At 44.6% G+C, this 23,113-nt stretch overlaps 1 protein-coding gene across 5 annotated transcripts; it reads right to left on the reverse strand.

Moving 5' to 3' along the window:
• Window positions 1–148: 148 nt before the first annotated feature.
• Window positions 149–19,866, reverse strand: Ddx17 (DEAD-box helicase 17). 5 transcript variants are annotated; one of them, XR_015624107.1, is made up of 14 exons: window positions 19,339–19,700; window positions 16,336–16,486; window positions 14,954–15,053; window positions 13,392–13,525; window positions 12,777–12,842; window positions 11,702–11,843; window positions 11,210–11,370; window positions 10,951–11,123; window positions 9,827–9,937; window positions 9,324–9,385; window positions 8,200–8,259; window positions 5,241–5,476; window positions 3,966–4,202; window positions 149–2,728 (listed from the first exon to the last, which is right to left on the reverse strand). XR_015624107.1 is itself a non-coding variant. In XM_087557449.1 (13 exons), the coding sequence occupies exons 1-13, from the start codon at window positions 19,386–19,388 to the stop codon at window positions 2,223–2,225; spliced, it is 1,953 nt and encodes a 650-aa protein (XP_087413575.1). In that variant the 5' UTR covers window positions 19,389–19,700; the 3' UTR covers window positions 149–2,222. The 5 variants fall into 5 exon arrangements, 3 of the variants coding, with proteins under 3 accessions (XP_087413575.1, NP_001359065.1, NP_001015018.1); XR_015624106.1 differs by having other exon boundaries at window positions 3,960–4,202; XM_087557449.1 differs by lacking the exon at window positions 5,241–5,476.
• Window positions 19,867–23,113: the final 3,247 nt, after the last annotated feature.

Genomic DNA, 23,113 nt, shown 5'->3' on the forward strand with positions numbered 1-23,113 from the left:
ATAGTAGTAACATAGCTCTGAGCATCCTGTGCCCTAACATCACGCCTACAATTCAAGTCTCAATGACAGGAATGTGTTGAGAGACCAGCAAGGGCATTAGCAGAGCACTGATCCCAAGCAAAAGCCACCAACCTTTTTAGATGAGAAGTCTGCACAATGGATTGTTAGGGAGCAGCAGCCCACAGCTTTATACCTAAGCCCTTCCCCCTAAGTGAGTAAACCACAGAAGGCAATCAACCCAGCTTCAGGGTTTGCCTGCACCTGTGCTGACAACGGACTGACAAGGAGGCAGAAGTCACTTGCGCTAAGTAGGAAAACTGCTAGTTTTCTGCTGTACCCAGGCCAAAAGAGCTTATGAAATATGAAATGTGCTATTTATCTGGATTCTGCCTCTGCTGGAGAGGGGACAGAAGCAACCTAGCTACTGCTTCATCCCCGGAGGCAGTAATAGAAGGGGTGGGTATTTTGAAGAGCTACAGTAGCACAGAACAGCCCATGGTATAATGCTTAATAAAAAATAAATCTGAATTTGGTTGTAGAAAGTATCTCTAACAGGCTGGTCAGTGTCAGTGATTAGACACTTCCTTTTGGCAGGGTGAGAGACAGACAAGACAGGACATACTTTGGTTTTAGAGCACAGAGCAGGGTTGCCACACATCTGTGCCCACCATCCCCCTTGGCTTCAGTCTGTAAAGAAAACAAAAGAATGCCAAGCGTGCATTCACATGCGGATACTCAGCATGTGACGACAACCTACCTGTTATGTTACACACTGAATCCTATTTTCTGAGCCCCTCAAAACCATCCCTTTTCTCTTCCTGAAAGAAACCTTAATTGACTGTTACTATATAAAGCAGCAAGCACCCTCAGGGCACAGCCAAGGAATGCAGTGGCGCCTGCTCCCTTAAACTGCACTGTGAATGAACAGCACAGGTAGGAGCCGCACACAAGCCCCCACACTATCATCTACTAGAGCTTTGGGGGCATCTACTGTCCTCTTCTGTTTAGGTGATGTAAGAGCAGAATTTTCTCTCCAACTTCATCTGCTGCTCTTCCAAGTTCCAGAAGAAAGCATTTGCTAATGGGATGAGACAAGCTCACCCAAACCTTCACACTCCAGAGAGTAAGGTGAGCCTGGGCTTCAGTCCTCCATGGGTACTACCTACCTGTGAGACACTGGGAGCAAAGGGAAGCCCAGGACAAGTGCCTCCAGCTGCTACAAAGCACCTCAGAGAACAGGCTGTGAGGAGGCTAGCTCTTCAGCAGTCCTGCTCAGGCCAAGTGGGCAGTGCAGCCATGAAGTCACTCTTATTCTAAGAATACTGAGTTTAAGAGGAACATCTGCCCACTTGCAGTCCATCATTTCTAAAGGTGCTTTTTAAATGCTGCTCAGGAAGCTTCTGCGTTAGCACTGATGCTTACCGCTCATAGTGGCTTATCTGGCTAGAGAACAACTTTCAGATGGCCCCTGGTTATACTGGGGGAAAAAAAAACAAACCAGGCAGGCCCTACCCAAATGCCAGTCTACCTAGTAGAAACAATGCTTTATAGTTTTTTAAACTTAAAAAAGACAACACTTGAACTCAGAAATATAATTTCTAACTCAACACTAACCTGGTTAATATTTAATAACTGCAGGAAAAGGGGGTGGGACAACAAAACCAATTAGGAAACTTTTAACTGTTGAATGCACATTAAGAAGCCATCAGCCAAATGACTGAAAAAAGCAGTCTTAAAAATTCATCAGGCCTGAGTAGCCTAACATCAGTAACTCAAAACCCACCATGGGCAGTGTGCATGGAAACCCTCTGGCCCCTCCAGATAAGGAGAGCAGTCTAAAGAGCAGACAGCACCTCCTGCCGAGCAGTCAGTCCTTCCCTACCCACCCTCCAGAGATAAACAGGCTCCAACAAAAGCCTAATACCTTTACGGTGAAAAACAGCTCCACATCCTCAACATGCATTAAGTTGGGGGAAAGAAATTAATCTTTTCCAGTCAGTTATGTATATATATATTTTCTTACAAAATCTGTTATTATAGACTGGATCTTTTGGGTGGGCAGAAGAAACCTGGCAGTGAACTTTTAACTATCTGCATTAAAAAAAGATAAACCATAATGGTAGGGAAAAGAAAAACTAAAAAAACGCAAAGGTCTAGAAGGGTAAAAGACAGTGTTCCTTTAGATGTAATTCATCTGCACGAGTCACTCCCGCCAAGCAGTTTCATTTACGAGATGGCGGAGGGGGAGGGGGTGGGGGAGGGTACTGGTAAGCAGTCTGCCCCATGTAGCCTATCATATTGGTAGCTCCTGGAGGCTGTGCAAACTGCTGTGACATTAGTGGCTGTGGCTGCTGCCCAGATCGGCCTATTCCACTAAACTGCTGGCTAGAGCTCTGGGAGCTCCTTCCGGTTGAGGTGGTGCTGCTAGCCCCGTAAGTGCCAGCAGCATACTCCTGGGCTGTGTAGCCACTGGTGCCATAAGCAGCTGCCCCATAGGTGCCTTGAGCATAGGTGTATTGGCCTGCTTGCGCCCCAAAGGCAGAATTCGGGCTTCCATAGCCACTGCCATTAGCATAACTGGCTCTATCGGTTTCACTGCGATCCCTGTAGCTTGTAGAATCTCTCCGACCACCATCCTTGACCCCTCGAAGCCTCCGGTCACACTCATCCTGATACATCAGGTTGGGATTGTTGGCTGAAGAAGTAGTCCGGTATCGTGAGCGGCCTCCTGGTGGGAAGAAAATGCCAAGTATGTGATTCAAACAAACTGAAATACTGTGAAATACTCATCTTCTTCCTCTCAAATGCTAGTCTCTTTAGTATTTCACTCAACTTGGTGCCTTTTAGAGTCTTTTTGAGGATAACAAAAACAACCTTAACATACCAAACCGGGGAGCCAGGAACGTAGACCCGAGCGTACCTCACAGCTGAAGATCACATGCCTCAGTTAATATTGTGCTATGAAATGAGGCAAAATTAACAAATTCTCCAAAGGTATCAAGAAGAAACAACAATTTAGCTATATATGTTAAATTTTAAGAGACCAGGTTAGCTATGAAGCTCAAGCTGTCCCAAAAAGACAACATACTAGCCTTACCTCCATGTGTTAAGAAACATAGTCTCAGGACTGGAGAGATGGCTCAGTGGTTAAGAGCAATGACTGTTCTTCCAGAGGTCCTGAGTTCAATTCCCAGCAACTACAAGGTGGCTCACAACCATCTGTAATGGGATCTGATGCCCTCTTCTGGCATGCAGGTGTAAATGCAGACTCATACATAAAACAAAAGAAACAAACCCAGGCTTGGATGGACAGTGGTGCCCTTGCCAGCAGTGGGAGGCAGTGGCAGGTGAATCTATCAGTTTGAGAACAGTGTGGTCTAAAAAGTGAGTTCCAGAACAGCCAGGGCTACACAAAGTAACCCTGTTTCTTTTTTTTTTTTTAAAGATTTATTTATTTTATGCATATGAGTACACTGAAGCTGTCTTCAGACACACCAGAAGAGGGCATCAGATCTCATTACAGATGGTTGTGAGCCACCATGTGGTTGCTGGGATTTGAACTCAGGACCTCTGGAAGAGCAGTCAGTGCTCTTAACCGCTGAGCCATCTCTGCAGCCCAAGTAACCCTGTTTTAAAGAACAAAACCAAAACCAAAAGATTCACAGGCATGTACTATTAGTTTAATTGTGAACATGCACCATGTGATCCAAAATTTAAGTAAATAATGGGTCTTAAATTCCCAACTACAAAAATATTGGGCTGTAACAGTAGCATGAAGACAGAACTTGCTCTTCCACTTAAAATGAGGCTGCATAAAAGCCACAGAGTTCTCTCCCATTCCAAACAAAACAAACAAAAAGGAAAACTAAAAACTCACCAACAGAAAAAAACCAGCTGAAAACATGGCACAATTAGGTGTTACAAGTCCTTGGCAGTACCTGGAAAATTCCAGGACTTACCCTTACCCCCTCCTCCGCCGCCACCTCTGTGGTCCACAAGCTGCATCAACTTTGGATTGATGGCCTGATTGGCCTCTTCCAATACTTTGATCAGCTCTCTAGCCTGCTTCAGGTTGCCCGGGGTAAAGAAAGTATAGGCAGTGCCCTTGTTGGTGCTGCGGGCCGTTCGGCCAATACGGTGAACATAATCCTCTGAGCTGTTTGGATAATCGTAGTTGATGACAAACTTCACATCCTCCACGTCTTCCACGTCAATGAGGAGACATTGTGCAGGTTGATGTGGCAGAGAAAGAGAAGGTAAAGACATGCCAAGTGGAGGGCGCGAATGCAGATGACAGCAAGAGGAGAGAGGATGAAGTTAGTGACCACCCTGAGTAGGTACAAAAGAAGACTCATCCCAACAGAGTAAAGAAGGATCAGTGCCGTGCAGGACACACAGCACTGCCATCTTGTTTGCTATGATCCTATGGGAGCTCTGTTCAGTACCCCAAAACTCCTGCCTTTTCTGTTAAATGGTATGCTGACAGGAGCTACACTAAGACCAGAATTCAGACTGACACATTCTAGTGCCACCCCCTTCAAAGCTGGAATGTAGACGATCTCAATTACCACCATTAAAGTGCAGGGCCAAATCACTTCTACTCTGTTGGGAGAAGCCTGGCACAGTCTACCAACAATACAACCAACTTACCTTCAGACCAGTCACAGAGCAACATGGAAAGGTACTCCATCTACTCACTACATCCTCAGACTCAACAGTTAGGTTCTTTCTTGCTCTTGTATTTAAAAAGCAAACCAAACCAAAATACACACCTATTTTGCTTCATGTGAACACCCAGATCACCTTTCCCTTCTCAATCACAAGAACACATTACACTAAGATCTCACTACTGCCAAGCCCAGCTTCTCAAATGAGGTTTTTTTCCACTCAACTCAAGGTTATTGCAAACTTAGTACTTGTATCAACAATCAGATTGTCTATGTGACCTGAAGATTCAATAGCCAAACAATGTGGGGAAAACCATGAAACCTTGAGACACACATTTAATATTCTATACATGGCTGAGTAACCCCCTAAAACTTAAAAGTATGCAAATGTTAGTGTAATGCTTTCAGCTAAATGTAGTTTTTTTAAACCTACTTAACAAGCAAATTTAATAACAGAATCCTAATTTTTGGTGGAAAAAAATCTGCATTTTACAAAGAATATTCCGAAAATATCCTAGATAAAACACAGATTTCTGTGATAGAAATAATTAAAAAACATTCTCTGTTTGTTACCAGACCGATGCACACTCCCTCCTCCTTTGGGAAACCGCTGCAGCCGATCCCGTCTCTTTGCCTTTTATATTTGGCGGCCTCCTTTCGAAAACTCCGCCTTCTGACACGGGACCACTGGAGCGCGGGGAGCATGCATCAAGGGTCCGTGGCAGTGAGAAGTCCCCACACACGCTCGCTCTGTGAACTGGCTTAGATGCTTCTCTGTAGCCCCATTTGGTTGCCAAGCGCCGGAGAACCTGGGTTCAGGTAAAAATTTCAGGTCCTCCAACGCCTCCCCAAGGTAATTGGGGTGATTGTAGAAAAATTAAAAAAAAAAAAAAAAGTTACATCCAAAGGGTCAGACTGCATCTATTGCCCAGACTGGATTAATTTCAGGGGAAAGGGGAAGATGATTAAAAAAAAATCAGCTGTTGTTAGGGGCATGTGAAGTAGGGACATTATGTCTGTTTCTTATTACAATAAAGGCTCCTCAGTCTTTACTGACCCCTAAAGTCCTGAATCACACCAGAAAGACGAGAAGGCACTTATCACAGGGGGCAGCTTGAGTCTCCGGCTTGGGTCGTTGATGCCACAAAGAAAAAAACATAACAGGGCAAGGATGAAAGGGCAGGGTGGGGCGGGGTAGGGCGGGGTAAACTCCATGAGCACTTCTTCAGAGCTTGAATAATGCTCCTTAGTCACTCCCACTGAGTGACCGTGGGAAGGAAACAGAGCACGCTGAGTTACTGCACTGGATGCACAGAAGCGTGCTTCCCCAGCAGCAAGCACCGGGCTTCAGATGCTAACAGCTGGGAGGACTTCTGGAGGGGCTTGATAAGGGGTGGACACGGTGCAAAAGTTCTTCATGCTAGAAGGGTGTCCTGTGTGTGCACAGCGGACTGAAGGCCACCTAAGAGCAAGCCTAGAATCAGGTTTCTCCAGCCCAGGCTGCCCTGAGGTTACTGTTGCACTGCTGTCTTTATAGACGAAGCTGTAGCAGGGTAAGAAATGGAAAGTTACATGTTTTGGCCACTGGCCTGGGAGAACGTGTGGTTTGGAAAGCCCTATGCCGTGGCCTGAAACTGCACTCACTAATTGGGAGAGACTAGGACTAGCCAGCAGGCTCATCTAGAGTGGCTTCGGGCCAATGGAGATTTGCCTCAGCCATGTACTGAGTGATCTGCAGTTGATATCAAAGCTTCTGTTAAAAAACAAAATGAAATAAATTCAATACTTTTAGTTCAACAGTGTGTAGTTTAAACAAAAAAAGGAAAAAGAAAAAAAGAAAAAAAAGCAAAATAAAAAATATCCCAGTGGAAAGGGAACAAGTGGTCACCCGAAGATGACTATTATTAACTATGGGAGTTAAAGAACTTACCTGAAGGGATCATTTAAGAGACCATCGCTCCACACAAGTGAAAAAAGGCCTGGTGACTCAGCTGAAAATAGCACCCCTGTCTATGACGTAGAAGCCTTCACTTTCCAGGATCTTGTAGGACCTTGGTCAGAATTCTGCCATTTGTGGTGGGTTTTCTCCCTCCTTTTGATTTTTACAAGGCAGCAAACACAGGGGCCCAGAACAAGCACTGATGTTGAGTAACAAGAAACAGACTCGGGCACCTTCCCTCTCCCTCACTTGAATGAGGGGGGGTGGGATGAAGAGTCTAAGTTGTTCTAACGGTAGCCAATTGATTTTGTTTAAAATATGCAAAAGGACAGAACAAATTTTTAATTGTCTAGGCAAGATGCACAAAGAAGCTACCAGCACATAGCAAGCCTGTTTTAAAAACCACCATTACTGAAAGCCTTTGTGTAAATTGCTTTCAGGCTTCTGCCTCCTTTCCCAGGCCCCAGTTCTAAGGGCACAGACCCAGAGACGACCTCAGAAGGAAGAGACAACTTCCCACCATGGCTGCAGGTCACTACCTCTGAAGGAGGAGTTAAGTTGAATTATGAAAAGACTCCATCACTGCTGAAGTCAACACTTATCATGTCTATGTTAAACTGCACAGGGAAACTTGGTACTTCTCACCTTACTCAACAGGAAATTAAACACATCAATAATGGTTTCCCCCAATAGAAATGACCCCAGGCTCTTTAAACAAGACCATGTTGTATTACCTAGGTTGCCTTCAAGCATATATTAACATGCCTAGCTCTAAGAAATCTTTCTCTGGAGACAGTCTTACAACGTAGCACTGGTTGGTCTACAACTAACTCACTATGGCCACCAGGTCTGCCTCAAACTATAGAAACCACTTGCCTGTGTCTCCCAAGTGTGGGGATCAAAGGCGTGTATTACCACACTCAGCTAAAACAATCCTTATAAATGTAAACATTCTGGGTCAGACATGTTCAGTTCACAGGAGGCCAAGTATCCAAGGCTATTTGCATGTATTTTAGAGCAGGAATGGAAAGCTCTAGAAGAATATATTCAGATCAAGTTCTTAAACCAGACACCATGTCTATGGCCAAATGATGGGTAAAGGGAGGGATAATTCCAACCACACTACTGCAACGATACTGGGCAAAGCAGATTTAACAGAATGGCATTATACAGAGAGCAAACCCCTGAGTAAATGTTCATGGAAGTGGCTTCTTTGTATCTACAGCAAACAGACTAGTATAAGGGAAAACTAAAGACCCAGCTTTTGATAGGCCTAATTAGGCTCCTTCTATCCAGCCAGAGAACTCTAATTTAATAGTCATGCCTAAGCCTTGCTACTACTACAGACCAAAGACTTTGTCAGGAGCCAGATGGAACTTTGAAAATAAAGGGGGTGGGAACCACAGAAAACCCAAAATAATAACAAAACCCCCATGAAGGTTAAAAGAAAATTGCAGCGAAGGAAAAAATTGCACTTATACCCTCTTTTGTCTAAACTCATGTACATACAATTATAAATCTGACATCACAAAAAAAATTTTTTTAAACCAAAAGATATACAAGGCAGCAATAGAGACGCCTATCTATACAAACCTAGCCCACGGGAGGCTACATCTGTGGCAATGAGGATAGGGGCCTTTCCAGACCGGAACTCTGGAAGAAAGAAAAGGCGCCAAGTTAGGGAATTGAGGCTGAAGCACATGTGTAAATGACATGGACTGAAGAAACATTATCTCCCCACCCACCCAAGACACACGCCCCTCATAACCATAACATGGGCTCTGTATCTTGAGATGTCTTACACCACACCCATTTAAAAAAAAAAAAAAAAGGAAATTAAGCATTTAAAAAAAATTGTGTATCTGGCAGTGGTGGTGCACACCTTTATCCCAGCACTCAGGATGCAGAGGCAGGCAGGTCTGAGTTCAAGGCTGGCCTGGTCTACTGAGCGAGTTCCAGGACAGTCAAGGGTACATAGTAAGACTCTCTCAACAACAACCAAAACTTTGTGTTTGTGTGTGTCTGTGCTCGTAAGTGCCCAGAGCCCAGAGGCATAGAAGCCCCTGGAGGTAGAATTACAGGTGGCTGTAAGCCACCAACACAGGTGATGGGGCCTCAAAGAGCAGTGTGGGCTCTTAGGAAAAGACTTTTATTTATATCATGAAGTTAAAGAACCCTGGGGATAAACTGAGAATACCCAGGATTCAATAAACTAGAACAAGGTTGGGTATGAAATTTGGTCTACAAATAAAAATCTAGTATAGTACTTATTTTTGCAAATAAAATTGTTGTTGGAGATGCAGCTAGGTCGTGTCTACAGTACTGTCTATGACCACTTGTTTTTGTAGAAACAATCTATTATCTGATCCTTTATAAATTGGTTGGGGGAGGGTGGGGAGGCACAGCAGCTATGATGATAGTTGTCAAAGCCTTTATTATGCTAGGTACAGTAGCACACACTTTCCCCCCCAGATAGCATTTGTGAGGCGGAGGCAGGTGGATTTCTATGAGTTCAAGGCCGCCTGATCTACACAGTGAAATCCTATCTCAAAAAAAAAAAAAAAAAAAAAAAAAAAGGGTTGGGGATTTAGCTCAGTGGTAGAGTGCTTGCCTAGCAAGCGCCAAGGCCCTGGGTTCGGTCCCCAGCTCGGGGTGGGGGGTGGGGGGTGGGGGGTGGGGGGGTAGGGGGTGTTACCAAGCTCAAGTTTTATTCTTACCATTAAGTACCCAATCTCTTTCTGGTTGACTCTTGTCTCCATGGATACACATAGCTGGCCAACTATCAGAAGAATATTTATTATATATTAGAGATCTTCACAAAAAAATTATTAGTACAAATTTTGATCAAGTTCTTTAAGCAACAAAATAGAAGATGGCTCATTACACATGCACACAATTATCCATCAGGATTAAATACATACACCCACAAAACAGTCATTTGGAAGGAAACTGCCTGAGCATAGCAGTGGTTCTCAACCTTCCTAACTTGCCACCCTGTAATACAGTTCCACATGTTGTGTTGACCCCAACCACACAATTCTTTCACTGTTACATCATTAACTGTAATTTTGTTACTGTTATGAACGGTAATGTGAGTATCTGATATGCAGGATGTGCAACCTCTGTGAAAGGGTCTTTCAACCTCCTCCACACCTAGGGATCACAACCTATACATAGGTTGAGAACCACTGGCATAAAGCTGTCTAGGTGCTGCACTCACCCATCTCTGCGCATCCTTCGAGTGAGGTCATCACAGCGCCTCTTTGTCTCCACAAATATTATAGTCTTATTTTCCTTTTCTGCCATGATCTCTTCCATTAGCTGGATCAATCTGAAATGACGACCAACAGCACAGTCACCACCCAGGAAAGACCTCCCTTCACAATAGCACACAGGTGATAGTCACTCCCCAGCCACAAAGAGTGTGTGAGGGCCTATGTCTACATCCCAGGGTCCCTTGGAAGGCTGCAGCAGAATGGAGAGTTCATGATCAACCTTAGGCACACAACAACAATCTTTTATTCCAAAAAGGAAGGGGGAAAAGGACCTCAAACTTGTTTTTCAAGTCAGGGTTTTTCTGTGTAGCCCTGGCTGTCCTTGAACCTGCCTGCCTGTGGAACTCTGGGTACCCACAAAGTGGCTTACAAACCACCTCTAATTCCAGCCCTATGGGATCTGAATTCTTGTATTCCTTTTATAGGCAAAGTGCAGGAAAACAAACAACAAAAACTAATTAAGGTTGTGGTCACAGTGTTTGTCTAGCATGCATGATGGCATAAGTGCAATCTCCAGCAACACATAAACCAAGGTCTGTGGCACGAACTAAGATCTCACATGGGGGAGGCAGAAGGTTCAAAGCTACCTTCTGTTATGCCATGAGCTCCAGGCCTGCCAAGGATAAAGAGACCCTGTCTCAAGTAAATCAATACAACTTAATTCACACTAGACTCAAAGCAGATCTCATATACTTGCTATTACTCATTTCTCGGAAATGAGAAGTAGAGGTGATAAGAGGTTAATCTGAAGTCCACCTAAGAAACACTGCTGGCATTAAAAAAGCCCGATATAAGCGCAAGGATCAAAGACCAGCAAAGACAACGCTGCAGTGTATGACACAATGTTTTCAACCTTCGAAATAAATACATGAATAAATAATCAGTCCTGGCTTTCTCAGTTCTCATAATACAATTATAAACCTCACACTTGAGAGGCTGAGGAAGGGAGATCATGAGTTTGAGGACAATCATAGGATAGATAGTGTGGCCCTGTCTCAAATATAACCAAACAGTATTAATTAGTATACTGCATTATAATTATCAAATGCTATGAAGTCTCTTTCCATACTTGTGATCTTTTTCACTCTCCATACAGACATCCACGATCTGTAGGATGTTGTGGTTGGCACTCAGCTCCAGATTGCCCACGTTGATCTGAGTGTAGTCACGCAGGAAATCCTCTGCAAGCTGCCTTACTTCCTTTGGCCAGGTTGCACTCCACATTAGTGTCTGCCGGTCAGGCTATCAAGAAATGAAAGCTTTCCTTTAGGTTAAGGAACTATATTAAGGGACAAAGAGGTATAAATATAGTGATCAGGTTTACAAACCCTGATTTGATCAACAATTTTACGGATCTGGGGCTCAAAGCCCATATCAAGCATCCGGTCAGCCTCATCCAACACAAGGTAAGTACATCGGCGAAGGTTTGTCTTTCCTGACTCCAGGAAATCTATTAGGCGCCCAGGAGTGGCTATGCAAATCTCAACACCTATAAAGCAATAACAACAGAAACTCTAGTCCATGAAGAACCCTTTCTCTCTTATAAACACCCAAACCTCAGCACAGAAACTAGGCAGCCCAGCCCTGGGTGCTGCATTCAATGTTACAGCACTTGCTAAACTCACAGTATCCAAAGAACACAAGGTAAGGAGAGTGTCACAAACAGTAGTCTCTAGTCACACATTTCCCCCAACAAAATATCTAATAGATGCCCAATCCCAAGAATTTATACACTATTGAAAATACTGAATTTCCTCACAAGAACCCAATGCTCATCTTCATGTATAGACATTGGCAAGCATGAACATTTTTGTTTTTACCTCTTTCCAAGTCTCGAATCTGGGGGCCTTTAGGAGCACCTCCATAAATGCACGTACTCTTCAACCGAGAGCATTTCCCATAGTCATCGGCCACCTGCTGCACCTGCTGGGCAAGCTCTCTGGTAGGAGCCAGCACCAGACACTGAAACAAAGGGGAGGGAAGCAAATGACACTGAGACAGCCACTCCAACTTCAACAAAACTTGAAAATCCCAACCACCCCAAGAATCAAAAGGTTGTCTAATTTTTCCCTTATCTTTTAATATTAAGCCATGGGGCACACTGACTTATGAGAAAATATTTACTATTCAGAAATGGAAAGGACACCAGCTCTTCCCCACTTAACTATTGAGGCATAAATGATCCACTTAAGATTGATTTACACCTTTATAATCTACTTTTAAAAAAAAGGAAAAAGCAGGGTCTTGTAGACTCTCTGGCCTTTCAAACTTCTTATCCCCTAAGTTTGGCAACCTGATCTTGAGACCCACATGTGGAAAGAACTGACCCTTACAAGTTATCCCAGCTTCTACAAAATAAACACCCACTCCCTTCAGAAAAGTAAGTAAACCTAATAAAAATGAGTAATTTAGAATTGTGCTTGAGGGACAAATAGCCCAGTGGTTGAATACATGCGTCAGGCCCCAAACTCAACCCCCAGTACCAAAAAACAAACCCAAAACAAAGAACTGCACTTAAATTTGCTGATTTGCTGCAAAACTGGTTCAAAGACTAGGTTCAGTTCGGGGAGGGTGGAGCTCAGTGGTGGGATTACTATCTAGCACACACAAGGGCATAAAGAAGATCACAAACAGAAAAGAGGAAGAATGCCTCAAATCCTATTTTACTGCTGTACAACTTTGGGCAAGTCATTTAATTCCAAGACAAGTCAGTACCACCTCTATATACCGAGAAAAGGGTTGAGAACTGATTAAGGGCAGGGGCCAGAGAGATAACTCATAAAAAAAAAAAAAAAAAAAAAAAAAAAAAAAAGAATTAAATTGGGCACAGTGCCTAAAATTCGATCATCATTCAAAATATTTATCCTGAAAAATTACAAATGGTAACACACTTACAATTGGGCCATCTCCTCTTTCCAAGTATGGCTGGTGGTTTATATGAACAATCGCAGGCAGCAAATACTGGGGAGGAATGAGAGTTAACAATGTCATACAAACCTAGGCCATGAGCCTAACAGGTGTAAGTTAAACCAGTCATTAATAATACCCTAATGGGAAATGGGAAGACAACAATTACCACTCCAGTGCATGTTAGTATGTCACTGAAAGTGTTTGTTGCTTCCTTTGGAGACAGTGTTTCACTACGGAGCTCTCTCTAGCTATCCTGAAACTCACTAAATAAACCAAGCTGGCCTTAGAGATCCATTCACCCGCCTCTGCCTCCTAGTGTTAGGATTAAAAGTATGCCCTGCTTGAACACAGTACTTTATGAGTTTAAGAACTGAGAAAATGTGAGGCAGGCATGGTGGCACACCTTTAATCCCAGCACTTGGAAGGGGACAGAGCTCAAATCATAAAGCGGTATAAAGCGGTAGCCAGAACTACACAGAGAAATCCTGTCTTGGGAAAACCAACCAACCAAACAAAAAAAACCCCAAGAACTACTGAGAAAACATAAGCCAACTAGGATAACAAAGTAAATTACCACAATGTCAGAAACTCAGTACCTACCGCCAATGTCTTTCCAGAGCCAGTCTGTGCAATGCCAACCATATCCCTGCCGCTAAGAGCCAAAGGAAATCCCTGGCACTGAATGGGAGTTGGTTCTGTAAAGTGCTGATCCATCAGCACATCCATTACATATTCTGTAAGAAAGGAAACACATTACCACCTTTACTAATAAAACTAAGGATGCATATCAAGTCCTTAAAAAGTAGCAGTTACCGATGGTAGGACTGACTTTTATTATTCTCCAAAAACTTTAAATCCAATCTCTGGCCAGCCCAACATTACCCAACACTATCCTAACACACCCAATGGCAGCAGCTCATGGCTCATTTACTGTTCCCAAAGTCCCTACAATATCGCAGAAGCGACGTTCTGCTCCATTATAAAACACGGGCAGAACACTAGTGGAAGTTTCAGCACCAAAAACAAAGCAGAGGCTGAGGAGACGATTCAGCTGTTAAGGGTGCTTGCTGTTCTTGCAGAGAACCCAAGTTTGGTTTCTAGGATCCAGGTAAGACTAACAAGTGCCTGTAATTCCAACTTTAGACATTCTGGTGCCTTCTTCTGGACTCCCCAGGAACCTCACTCCATACAAATAATCTTTCAAAACACAAAAATTTGCACAATATGTTTATCAATAGTAGTAACTAATCTCTGTTCTAAAAAAATAGAAACACAGAAAATTACTATTCAAAGCCAGGTGCGTTGGCACATGACTTTAATCCCAGCACTCGGGATGCAGAGGCAGGTAGATCTTTGAGCTCCAGGCCAGCCTGATCTATAGTGAAGCTTTATCTTAAAAAATAAAAACTTTTAAAATTTTATTTTGGGTGTGTGCCAGCGTGGATCTGTGTCCTCCTTTCATGTTTATTTGGTTTCCAAATTTGAACCCAGGCAGTCTGTACCGGCTGATTTTGTGTGTCAATTTGACACAAGCTGGAGTTATTACAGAGAAAGGAGCCTCAGTTGTGGAAATGCCTTCATGAGACCCAGCTGTAAGGTATTTTCTCAATTAGTGATCAATGGGGGAGGACCCAGCCCATTGTGGGTGGTGCCCTCCCTGATTTGTAGTCCTGAGTTCTATAAGAAAGCAAGCTGAGCAAAAGCCAGTAAGTAACATCCCTGCGTGGCCTCTGCATCAGCTCCTGCTTCCTGCCCTGCCTGAGTTCCCATCCTGACTTCCTTTGGTGATGAACAGCAAATGGAAATGTAAGCTGAATAAAAACCCTTTCCTCCCCAATTTGCTTCTTGGTCATGATGTTTGTGCAGGAATAGAAACCCTGACTAAGACACAGTCCACACTCTCTCACCCACCTGATTGGCCCCATCTAAATTACTCTTTTCCTTCTTTTATTTTGAGACTCTGTGTAGCCCTAGCTGTCCTGGAACTCAGAAACCTGCCTGCCTCTGCCTCCCGAGTGCTGGGGATCTAAGGTGTGCACTGCTACCACCACCTGGCCACTATCTTTTCTATATAAAAGGTTTCTACTTATCTTCTAGACAAAATCCTGAAACTTTCAAAACCTTTAAGTACCCTCTGTAATGCAGGATTAAAAACCACTTACGCGGAAAGTTTGCATGATGGAAGGCAAAGACCGGTTTTGGACAAACATCTCCCCCTCTCACTGTAATCTCCTTCTTTCGACGTAGCTCATCAACCTCATACTGTGGGGAAGAAAAATGAAGACAATAATAAAAGCTCTCAATTTAGAAACTTTTTTTTTTTTTGTTCTTTTTTTTTTCGGAGCTGGGGACCAAACCCAGGGCCCTGCACTTCCTAGGTAAGCGCTCTACCACTGAGCTAAATCCCCAGCCCCAATTTAGAAACTTATCACAATGACATATGCTAAGGCTTTTTACATGAATCCAAGTCTGTGACGCACATGACTAGGAGGAGAAAACCCTCAAGAGTAGTCCCTAGCCAGGCCAGTGGTGCTTTGTCTTCTCTGTACAGCAACTCAAGCTCACACCTAACTTGATCTACAAAACAAGTTCCAGACCAGCCAGGGTTACACAGTGAGACAGTCTACAACAAACACAACTTGGGGCCCAAACTCTCTTTCCATTATATAATTTTTTCTGGATAAGCTATCTTCTGGGTAGAACACACCATTAGGAGGTTAAAATGTTAAACTAATTTTACAAGTATGTAGCTTAATGGTAGCTTTTGATTTGCAACTCCAGTAAACCTGGAACTTGCTATGTAGCCCAGGCTGGCCTCAGACTCAGAGATCCACCTGCATCTGCCTTCCGAGTATGAGGACTAAAGTCACATGCATATGGTGCTAGGTTTGAGCGTAGCACCATTAAAGAATATCAGCTCAGTGGTTGATTACCTGTCTTCATGGACAAAGCTCAGAGTTTGACCAAGAAAAAAAGATCACAGGCTGTGGTTTCCCATGCCTAGAACCCTGGCAGTCCAGGAGATACAGTAACAGGACAGCAAGTTAAAGACTAGCCTGGAACTACATAGTGAGACCATTCTACAAATAGAATGATTTTATCACATAAAAACTAAAACACAAAGGCAAGGCATGGTGACATAATTCTTTAGTCCTTGTATCACTTGGAAGGCAGATGCAGGTGGATCTGAGTCTGAGGCCAGCCTGGGCTACATAGCAAGTTCCAGATTTACTGGGGTCACAAATCAAAATCCTGTCTAAACAACAACAACCTACTTAAAAACATTAAAAGAAACTTGATGGGGCACATGCCTTTAACCTCACTTGGGAAGCAGAGCCAGGTGGATCTCTGAGCTTGAGGCCAGCCTGGTCTACAGGCTGAGTTCCAGGATATCAAAGGACTACACAGAGAAATCCTGTCTCAGAAAACAAATAAAATACCCACACACAAAAACAAATTAAAGATGACATAATATAAAATCAGATATAAACACTTGGATTATTAACCTCTATTTAAACATTCACTCATGCCCCCCTTTTCTTACCGGAGTCAGTCTTGCTACTTCTGGATGTTCGACATAAAAATTCTTCTCAAACTTGGGGAGTTCACTCAAATCCCACTTCTTTTTTCGTAACCGCTCCCCAGGATTACCAAACTTCTTCGGGGGAAGCCCACTACCACCTCTTGCTCCAAACCTAGAGACACCAGAAAATGTAGATTCATTAGTACCCATCTCAGACTTCTTGCACTGATTCAGTTTTCCACCCACAAACACTGACAAAATTACTTATACCAACTTGATACTAAGTGTAGTTTTTAAATGGCACCAGAGATTCTAGACAGAATAAAAACGAATGGTCTCTGCTCTTGTAGGGAACTGGTACTCTTTTAAACTGCAAGAGCAGTTTAAACTGTGGACAGGGAGAAAAACAGTCTTCACGTAAGTCCTTCAAATTTACAACAGCTTCTTGGCCAATTTCCCCACTGATGCTGGGGCCAGAACTTCTCTGCTAATCTATAAAGGCAAACTAGTTGGGACACTAGGTCCAGTGTTTAGTTTACTCTAAAGAACCAGAATACACTTGTAATCTTTCATCCTTTATTTTATAGATTTTATGTTATATCTTTTCTTTTCTTCCCAAATAGTACTACTATTCCTGTTTTGAGGCAGACCCTCACTCATCCTATACTTCCCCCCTCAAACTCACAGCAATCCTCCTGCCTCAGCCTCCTAAACACTGGGATTGTAAGTGAGAGCCACCACACCAGGGTCAACTAATATTTAGTTACAGAGGAAAACAAACCAAAAACCTCACCAACATGTAGGTTACAGGTGTTTGTTTTGTTAATGATTGTATTGAATTGAACATGTGTAATCCTAGCCCTTGAAAGCTGGTGACAAGGTCAGAGTTCAAGGCCAGTTCTGGTCTACAAAGAGACCTGGAGTCAAAACAAAACCCCTTCAAACAAATTTAAATTAAGTCTTGTCTTTAGATACCGTTTACCACAGATAAGCTAAACAATACAGATATGGCCACTTGCCAAAGCTAAGATGTAAGAAATCAGAAACTACTTTTCCCAGAACAATATAACATAACCTCTAATTTGTCCTATTATAACCTCTTTATTTGTCTTAATCTATGTAGTACAGGGCCTTAAAAAAAACTCATTTCCTTTTTTGTTTTGTTTCTCTGAGACTCTATCATAGCCTTGGCTGTGCTGGAGGCCTAGGCCTCTCTTTCCACCATGCCCTGCAGGACCTCACTCCTGATTCCTTGTAAACCACTAGAGCATTGGAGAAAATTCAATAGTAGCTACTTTAAAGAATGTCAAGACTGGTAATACTGGGAGAGGTAGCAGGAACCCCACAAGACAATAATATTCTCTTCTGTTAGAGCCTGGTGTGGTGGCCTACATCTGTTTCTGAACTCTGGACACTGGCACAGTGAAGACACATTCCAGGTCAACCAGGGCAGACTAAGCTACACAGCACTGAGACAAACCCACCCTGCAATGATTTATGGCCAGAAACGTTTCTGGAATTCATTGGGTATCTACATTCAGTAGGCAGAATTTGGGTGACTTAATACCACTGCTAAAACAACACAACTAGAAAGAAAAATACACAACTGAGTACACCCACCAGACCTTAAGGTCTCAGGCTTTTCAGCTTAATATTACAGTGTCAAGGGCTTCTCATTTGACTGCCTCACTCCACTTGCAAATGAAGTAACAAACAGAATTCTAAAACGTTTCCAAGAAAGTCAGTTCTTTTTCAATCATGCAATAGCCAAGACCCAATCTTTAAGAGGTTTTAAGCCTAACTCAAACGAGTGTAATGTGGTTCCTATGTATGTCCACTGTGCTTGCTAGAATCCAAAACTGCTTGCATCTTAATGATCCAGCAGAAAATAAAGCTTCTACAATTAAGATTCTTTTACAAGGCGTTTTCTAACCGAATTTCCTTTTTCTACCACTGCCCCTCACTTTGAACTGTTAACCATTCCCTTGTTTTGAGACAAGATCTGTGTAGCCCAGGCTAGCTTTTAACTCCAAGCTCCTGACTCAGCCTCAAATGCAGGGATTACTGGTATGTGTCACCCCAAGGGGTTCTTTTGGTTTCAACAGCTTGGTTACTTTCAAAGACTTTTTTTCCTTCGAGGTAGGGGCTCCCTGTGTAGTCCTGGGACTCACTACACAGATCAGGCTGGCTTTGAATCTGTTTTGTCTTTGCCTCCTGAGTCGATTTGCCACCACAACTAGCCAAGTTTTCATCGTATCCAAACAAAAAGCACCCAGAGTTTATCTAGACGCGAAGTGTTTCCACTCTCTAGGTGTCAGAAATAAAGCTGGCATAAGCTTTTGGATGTATTGATTCCAGGGCATATATTCAAGGATTTCTCAGGCAACACACCACCAAAAGCTTCGTACGTTAACTAATTAAAAAAACATATAAAGGGGGTTGAGGATTTAGCTCAGTGGTAGAGCGCTTGCCTAGCAAGCGCAAGGCCCTGGGTTCGGTCCCCAGCTCCGAAAAAAAAGAAAAAAAAATAAAAACAAAACTTCTTAGCTTAGGCTTCAAAATCAACTGGATCTTTAAAAGGCAATTTAAAAAGTCACCTGCCTCTTGGCTCTCCCAATTTCGATCTTTTAGAAATCAACTCCAGCACTTCCTATTCCAAACTGCTTCCAGTTAACCAAAATAAGACACAAGGGTAGTAAAACCTAGTTTAGATTCAAAAAGGTCTTTCCGACTCTAGTCCTTCTCTAAAAGGGATGGCTAACATAGCGGAAAGGAAACCATTCAAGGCAGCTTTTCCTAGATGAAAACTGTTCTCCCCATAAGACGCGAGGGCCAGCTTGCAGGTATCAAATGACCAGCGAGCGGGCCAAGAGAGGAGACCAGGCTGGCCTGCCACTTCCGAGCCAGGACCGCGGTCCGCAAAGGCGCCCGCCAGAGCCTGAGGCCCGCGCACTGCCGCCATTGTACGTCCCGAGCCTCAGGCTCTGCGGGCCACCCCGCCCCCCGCCTGCACCTCCCCCTTACCCTCCACGGTCCCGGTCACGATCCCGATCCCCAAAGCCGCCTCCGCGCATGGTCCCAAACGGATAAAGATCTGGGAGTGGGGCACGGATGACCGAGCTCGGGAGGGCTTGCTGCTCTGGTCTAGTGATGACCGATGGCGGCGGCGCCTCCGCTGTTGGGGCGGCGGCAGGCGCGGCGCTGTCTCGCTCCGACGCGCTGTCTCCCGTCGCAGACGCCACCGTCGCCGCCTCTCTCGTCGGAGACGGGAGCAAAACTCAGAGAATCGGGGTTGTTAGTACAGTTGGGAGGTCTGGTCACGCTCAAACCGGGCGGTGCCACGGTTTAGGCGTCTCCTTCCCTTCCCAGCAACTGCACAAAATGGCGGCGGCCGCTGAGACTGCTCCAACTTAACGCTACGCACAGCCGAGACGCTACGTAAACAGCGCCTGGAGGGCTGCGCGCGATGCTACAGACATTCTAGGAATGGCTTTACGCCGGTGACGGAGATGAGTGCTCTTGTTGGTCCACCTAAATAAGGCAGTGTGCGCAACCGGCGTAGCGTTCTCGCGCCGCCAGCTCTAGAACGTTGGGTGGGGGTGGGGCGAGCCGTCGGCACGACGTAACATTGTTTGCGTCGTTGGCCAGCCCACTATTGCGAGGATGCGCAGTCTTCGTAGCGCATTCTGTTTAGAGAATCGACTTATCCCGGCATTCCGAGCTCAAACGACCCTTGATGCCAGCCTTGTGCAGACACAATGGTCGCTTTCCATGTTGCTTTGGTCAGGCTTCGGGGTCTGTGGGCCGTAGAACCCTGAAAGTCTTGAGACCCTCTTGGTTGGCCTCGGCCCCTCGCCCCAGCGCCCTTTGTGCCCCAAGCTAGCCACACGCCCCGGCGCCATTTCCTTCCCGTTGCTTTTTGCCGCGCTGGCGCCGCAGCCATGTTGGATGCATCGTGTCGCTCTCTAAAGCGGGCAACAACCCAGCTAGGCTAAAAGACATCCAGTGTTTCCCGCAGTTCATGTTAAGGTGCCATTTTTCCGTACAGAGTGTTGTCACATTTCCCACTGGCCATAGTTGATGCCTCATACGGAGGCCACACCTTCCCAGAGTCCTTTCTGAGGTGGGCGCTTTGAACCTTAGCCATCATTAAAATGGGTGACTCACACGGGTCCGCGACTGCAGAAACGGTGCGTTTTCTAGGTGAGGATTTGCAAACCCAATCCGGGGAAGGCAGGCTGGGCTAGGCCACGGGTACCACCCAACTCCTAGATTACTTTCTTTGCTTGCCATCCCTGCACACTGCCAAGCCACACAAGCTTGGTCATACTTGCTTTATAAAATTGTGAAACTGCTGTATTCCTTGAGACCTCTAGGCTCATTTCTATAGACGCGGAGAATGGAAGCCTGAAGACTGAGTCTTGTCTCCGGTTCTGAGTGTTGCTTAGCTTATTGAAAGCCCTTGAGAAGCTGTTCATTTGTCATTTGGGCCATAGAGAAAGTCACAGAAATCCATGCATTTCGATAGTTGCTAGGGCACTGGGGAACCAACACATTCCTTTGCTCAGAGCTCTATTCTCCAGAGACGGAGAGGAGACAGATGACAAATGTTTATGTCAGACTCTTTTTTTTAAAGATTTATTTATTTTATGTATGTGAATATACTGTCGCTGTCTTCAGACACACCAGAAGAGGGCATCAGATCCCATTACAGATGGTTGTGAGCCACCATGTAGTTGCTGGGAATTGAACTCAGGACCTCTGGAAGAGCAGTCAGTGCTCTTAACCTGAGTCATCTCTCCAGTCTCTATGTTAAACTTTCGCTAACATGGAAAAGAAAATGGTGTAGAGGCTGTGGGAAAGTGCTTGCTGACCATGACTGAAGCCCCGGATTCAATACCTAGCACACCCAACATCAACAACATCAACAACAACAACAACAATATCAACAACAACAACAACAACAACCACCACACACTGAAGGGAAGCCGATGCTTGCTTTAATCGCAGTACTCAGGAGGCAGAAACAGGCGGATCTCGAGTTAAAGGCCAGCCTGATCTACAGAGTGAGTTCCAGAACAGCCAGGGCTACACAAAGAAACCCTGTCTCAAAACAAACAAACAAAAAACAAACGCAAAACAAAAACAAAACCAGACAAGAAAGGGGCTAGAGACAACTTAAAGAAATGGAATGATGGGGTTGGGGATTTAGCTCAGTGGTAGAGAGCGCTTGCCTAGGAAGCGCAAGGCCCTGGGTTCGGTCCCCAGCTCTGGAAAAAAAAAAAAAAAAGGACCAAGAAATGGAATGACATCGAGTGTTCTCAGAAGGCATCCCCCATCTATCAAATGACTTTTGAGCTGAGGTCTCAACTAAGGATCCTTGTTGACAGAAGATCAGTTATGCCAAGCCAAGTCCAAGGGCCTGGAGGCCACTTATACAACTTGGTTTTCTTGAAGGTGGAAATGTCTGGTTTAAGGTAGTGCCATACAGAAGGACCCCTTTGACTGCAGTGCAGAGAATAAACTGAGAGGCAGCTAAGGCAGAAATAGTTAAGAAGCTAGTGTAGGCCAGTCTAGTGGTCTTTTCTGTAATCCCCGCACTGGAGTGATAGTGGCACTCCAGTTCTGAGTTCTAGGCCAGTCTGGTCTACATAGGGAGTAAGACAGACAGAGCTACCGAATGAGCCCCTTTGGGGTGGGTGGGTACTGTAATCCAGACGAGATGATGGGGCTTGGTGCAGGTTAATACCGCTGGGTTAGAGAGAAATGGTTCAATTGTGTGACTGGAGCCGATGATTTGCTGGTGTTTGGGGTATGGGGACCTGAAGTGTCAAGGCTGAGTAAGAGCGGTTCCTAGTGTTACCTAAAGACAATGGATAATGCCTGGAGGTGTTAACTGAACTTGGGGTCACAGTGTGTACCCTAAGAAGTCAAGTTAGTCACTTTGATGGTTTGTACAAGCTTGGCTCAGGGAGTGGCACTATTAGGAGGTGTGACCCTGTTGGAGTAGGTGTGTCGCTGTGGGCGTAGGCTTAAGACCCTCACCCTAGCTGCCTGGAAGTCAGCATTCTGCTAACAGCCTTCAGATGAAGATGTAGAACTCTTAGTGCTGCCTGTACCATGCCTGCCTGGATGCTGCCATGCTTCTGCCTTGATGATGACAGACTGACCCTCTAAGCCTATAAGCCAGCCCCAACTAAATGCTGTCCTTATGAGAGTTCCCTTGGTCATGGCGTCTGTTCACAGCAGTAAAACCCTAATTAAGACAGGCACCTATCCCCAAGAAGTCAAAAGAACCAAATTAATAGTAAGAAAGGAAAATGTGTTCAGTGTGGCCACTTTAGGAAGATACACTTGAGAGGTCACTGAATTTCTATGTCTAACTTTCCTACCTAACCACATTGACTACATCTATCTTTCCTGCATTTGCTTCTTCTTTTTAACCACAGTCTGTACCCCTAAGAAGTAAATCTGGATAACCAGCATTCTTACTGTCATGACATGGGAAAGGAGGAAGACAGCTAGAGAACAAAAGCCAGAGATGCTGACTCTCTCCCAGTGTGCACTGTCAGCACCCGGATAAAGTCCGTCTATAATCTGCGTGTATTGGCATTTTGCCTGGCTGCATATCTTGCGAGGAGGCGGGGGTCAGATCTCCAGAACTGGCTTACAGACAGGTGTGAGCTGCCATGACGGTGCTGGGAACTGAACCTGGATCCTCTTGGAAGAGCAGCCAATGCTCTTAACTCCTGAGCTATCTCTCCAGCCCCTGGGTCAAGTATTATGAGAGCAGTCAGCT

Source organism: Rattus norvegicus, chromosome 7, assembly GCF_021556685.1.
Source record: "Rattus norvegicus strain SHRSP/BbbUtx chromosome 7, alternate assembly SHRSP_T2T, whole genome shotgun sequence".
Taxonomy (NCBI): domain Eukaryota; kingdom Metazoa; phylum Chordata; class Mammalia; order Rodentia; family Muridae; genus Rattus; species Rattus norvegicus.

Excerpts from the sequence above, each read along its gene's own strand:
- Ddx17 (NM_001372136.1), bottom strand. The coding sequence starts at position 19,388 with ATGCGCGGAGGCGGCTTTGGGGATCGGGATCGTGACCGGGACCGTGGA. Across the intron at positions 8,260-9,323 it reads AAGAGATTGGGTACTTAATG|AGTTCCGGTCTGGAAAGGCC; the intron begins GTAAGAATAAAA and ends TCTTTCTTCCAG. Across the intron at positions 4,203-8,199 it reads TGTAGCCTCCCGTGGGCTAG|ACGTGGAGGATGTGAAGTTT; the intron begins GTTTGTATAGAT and ends TTGACGTGGAAG.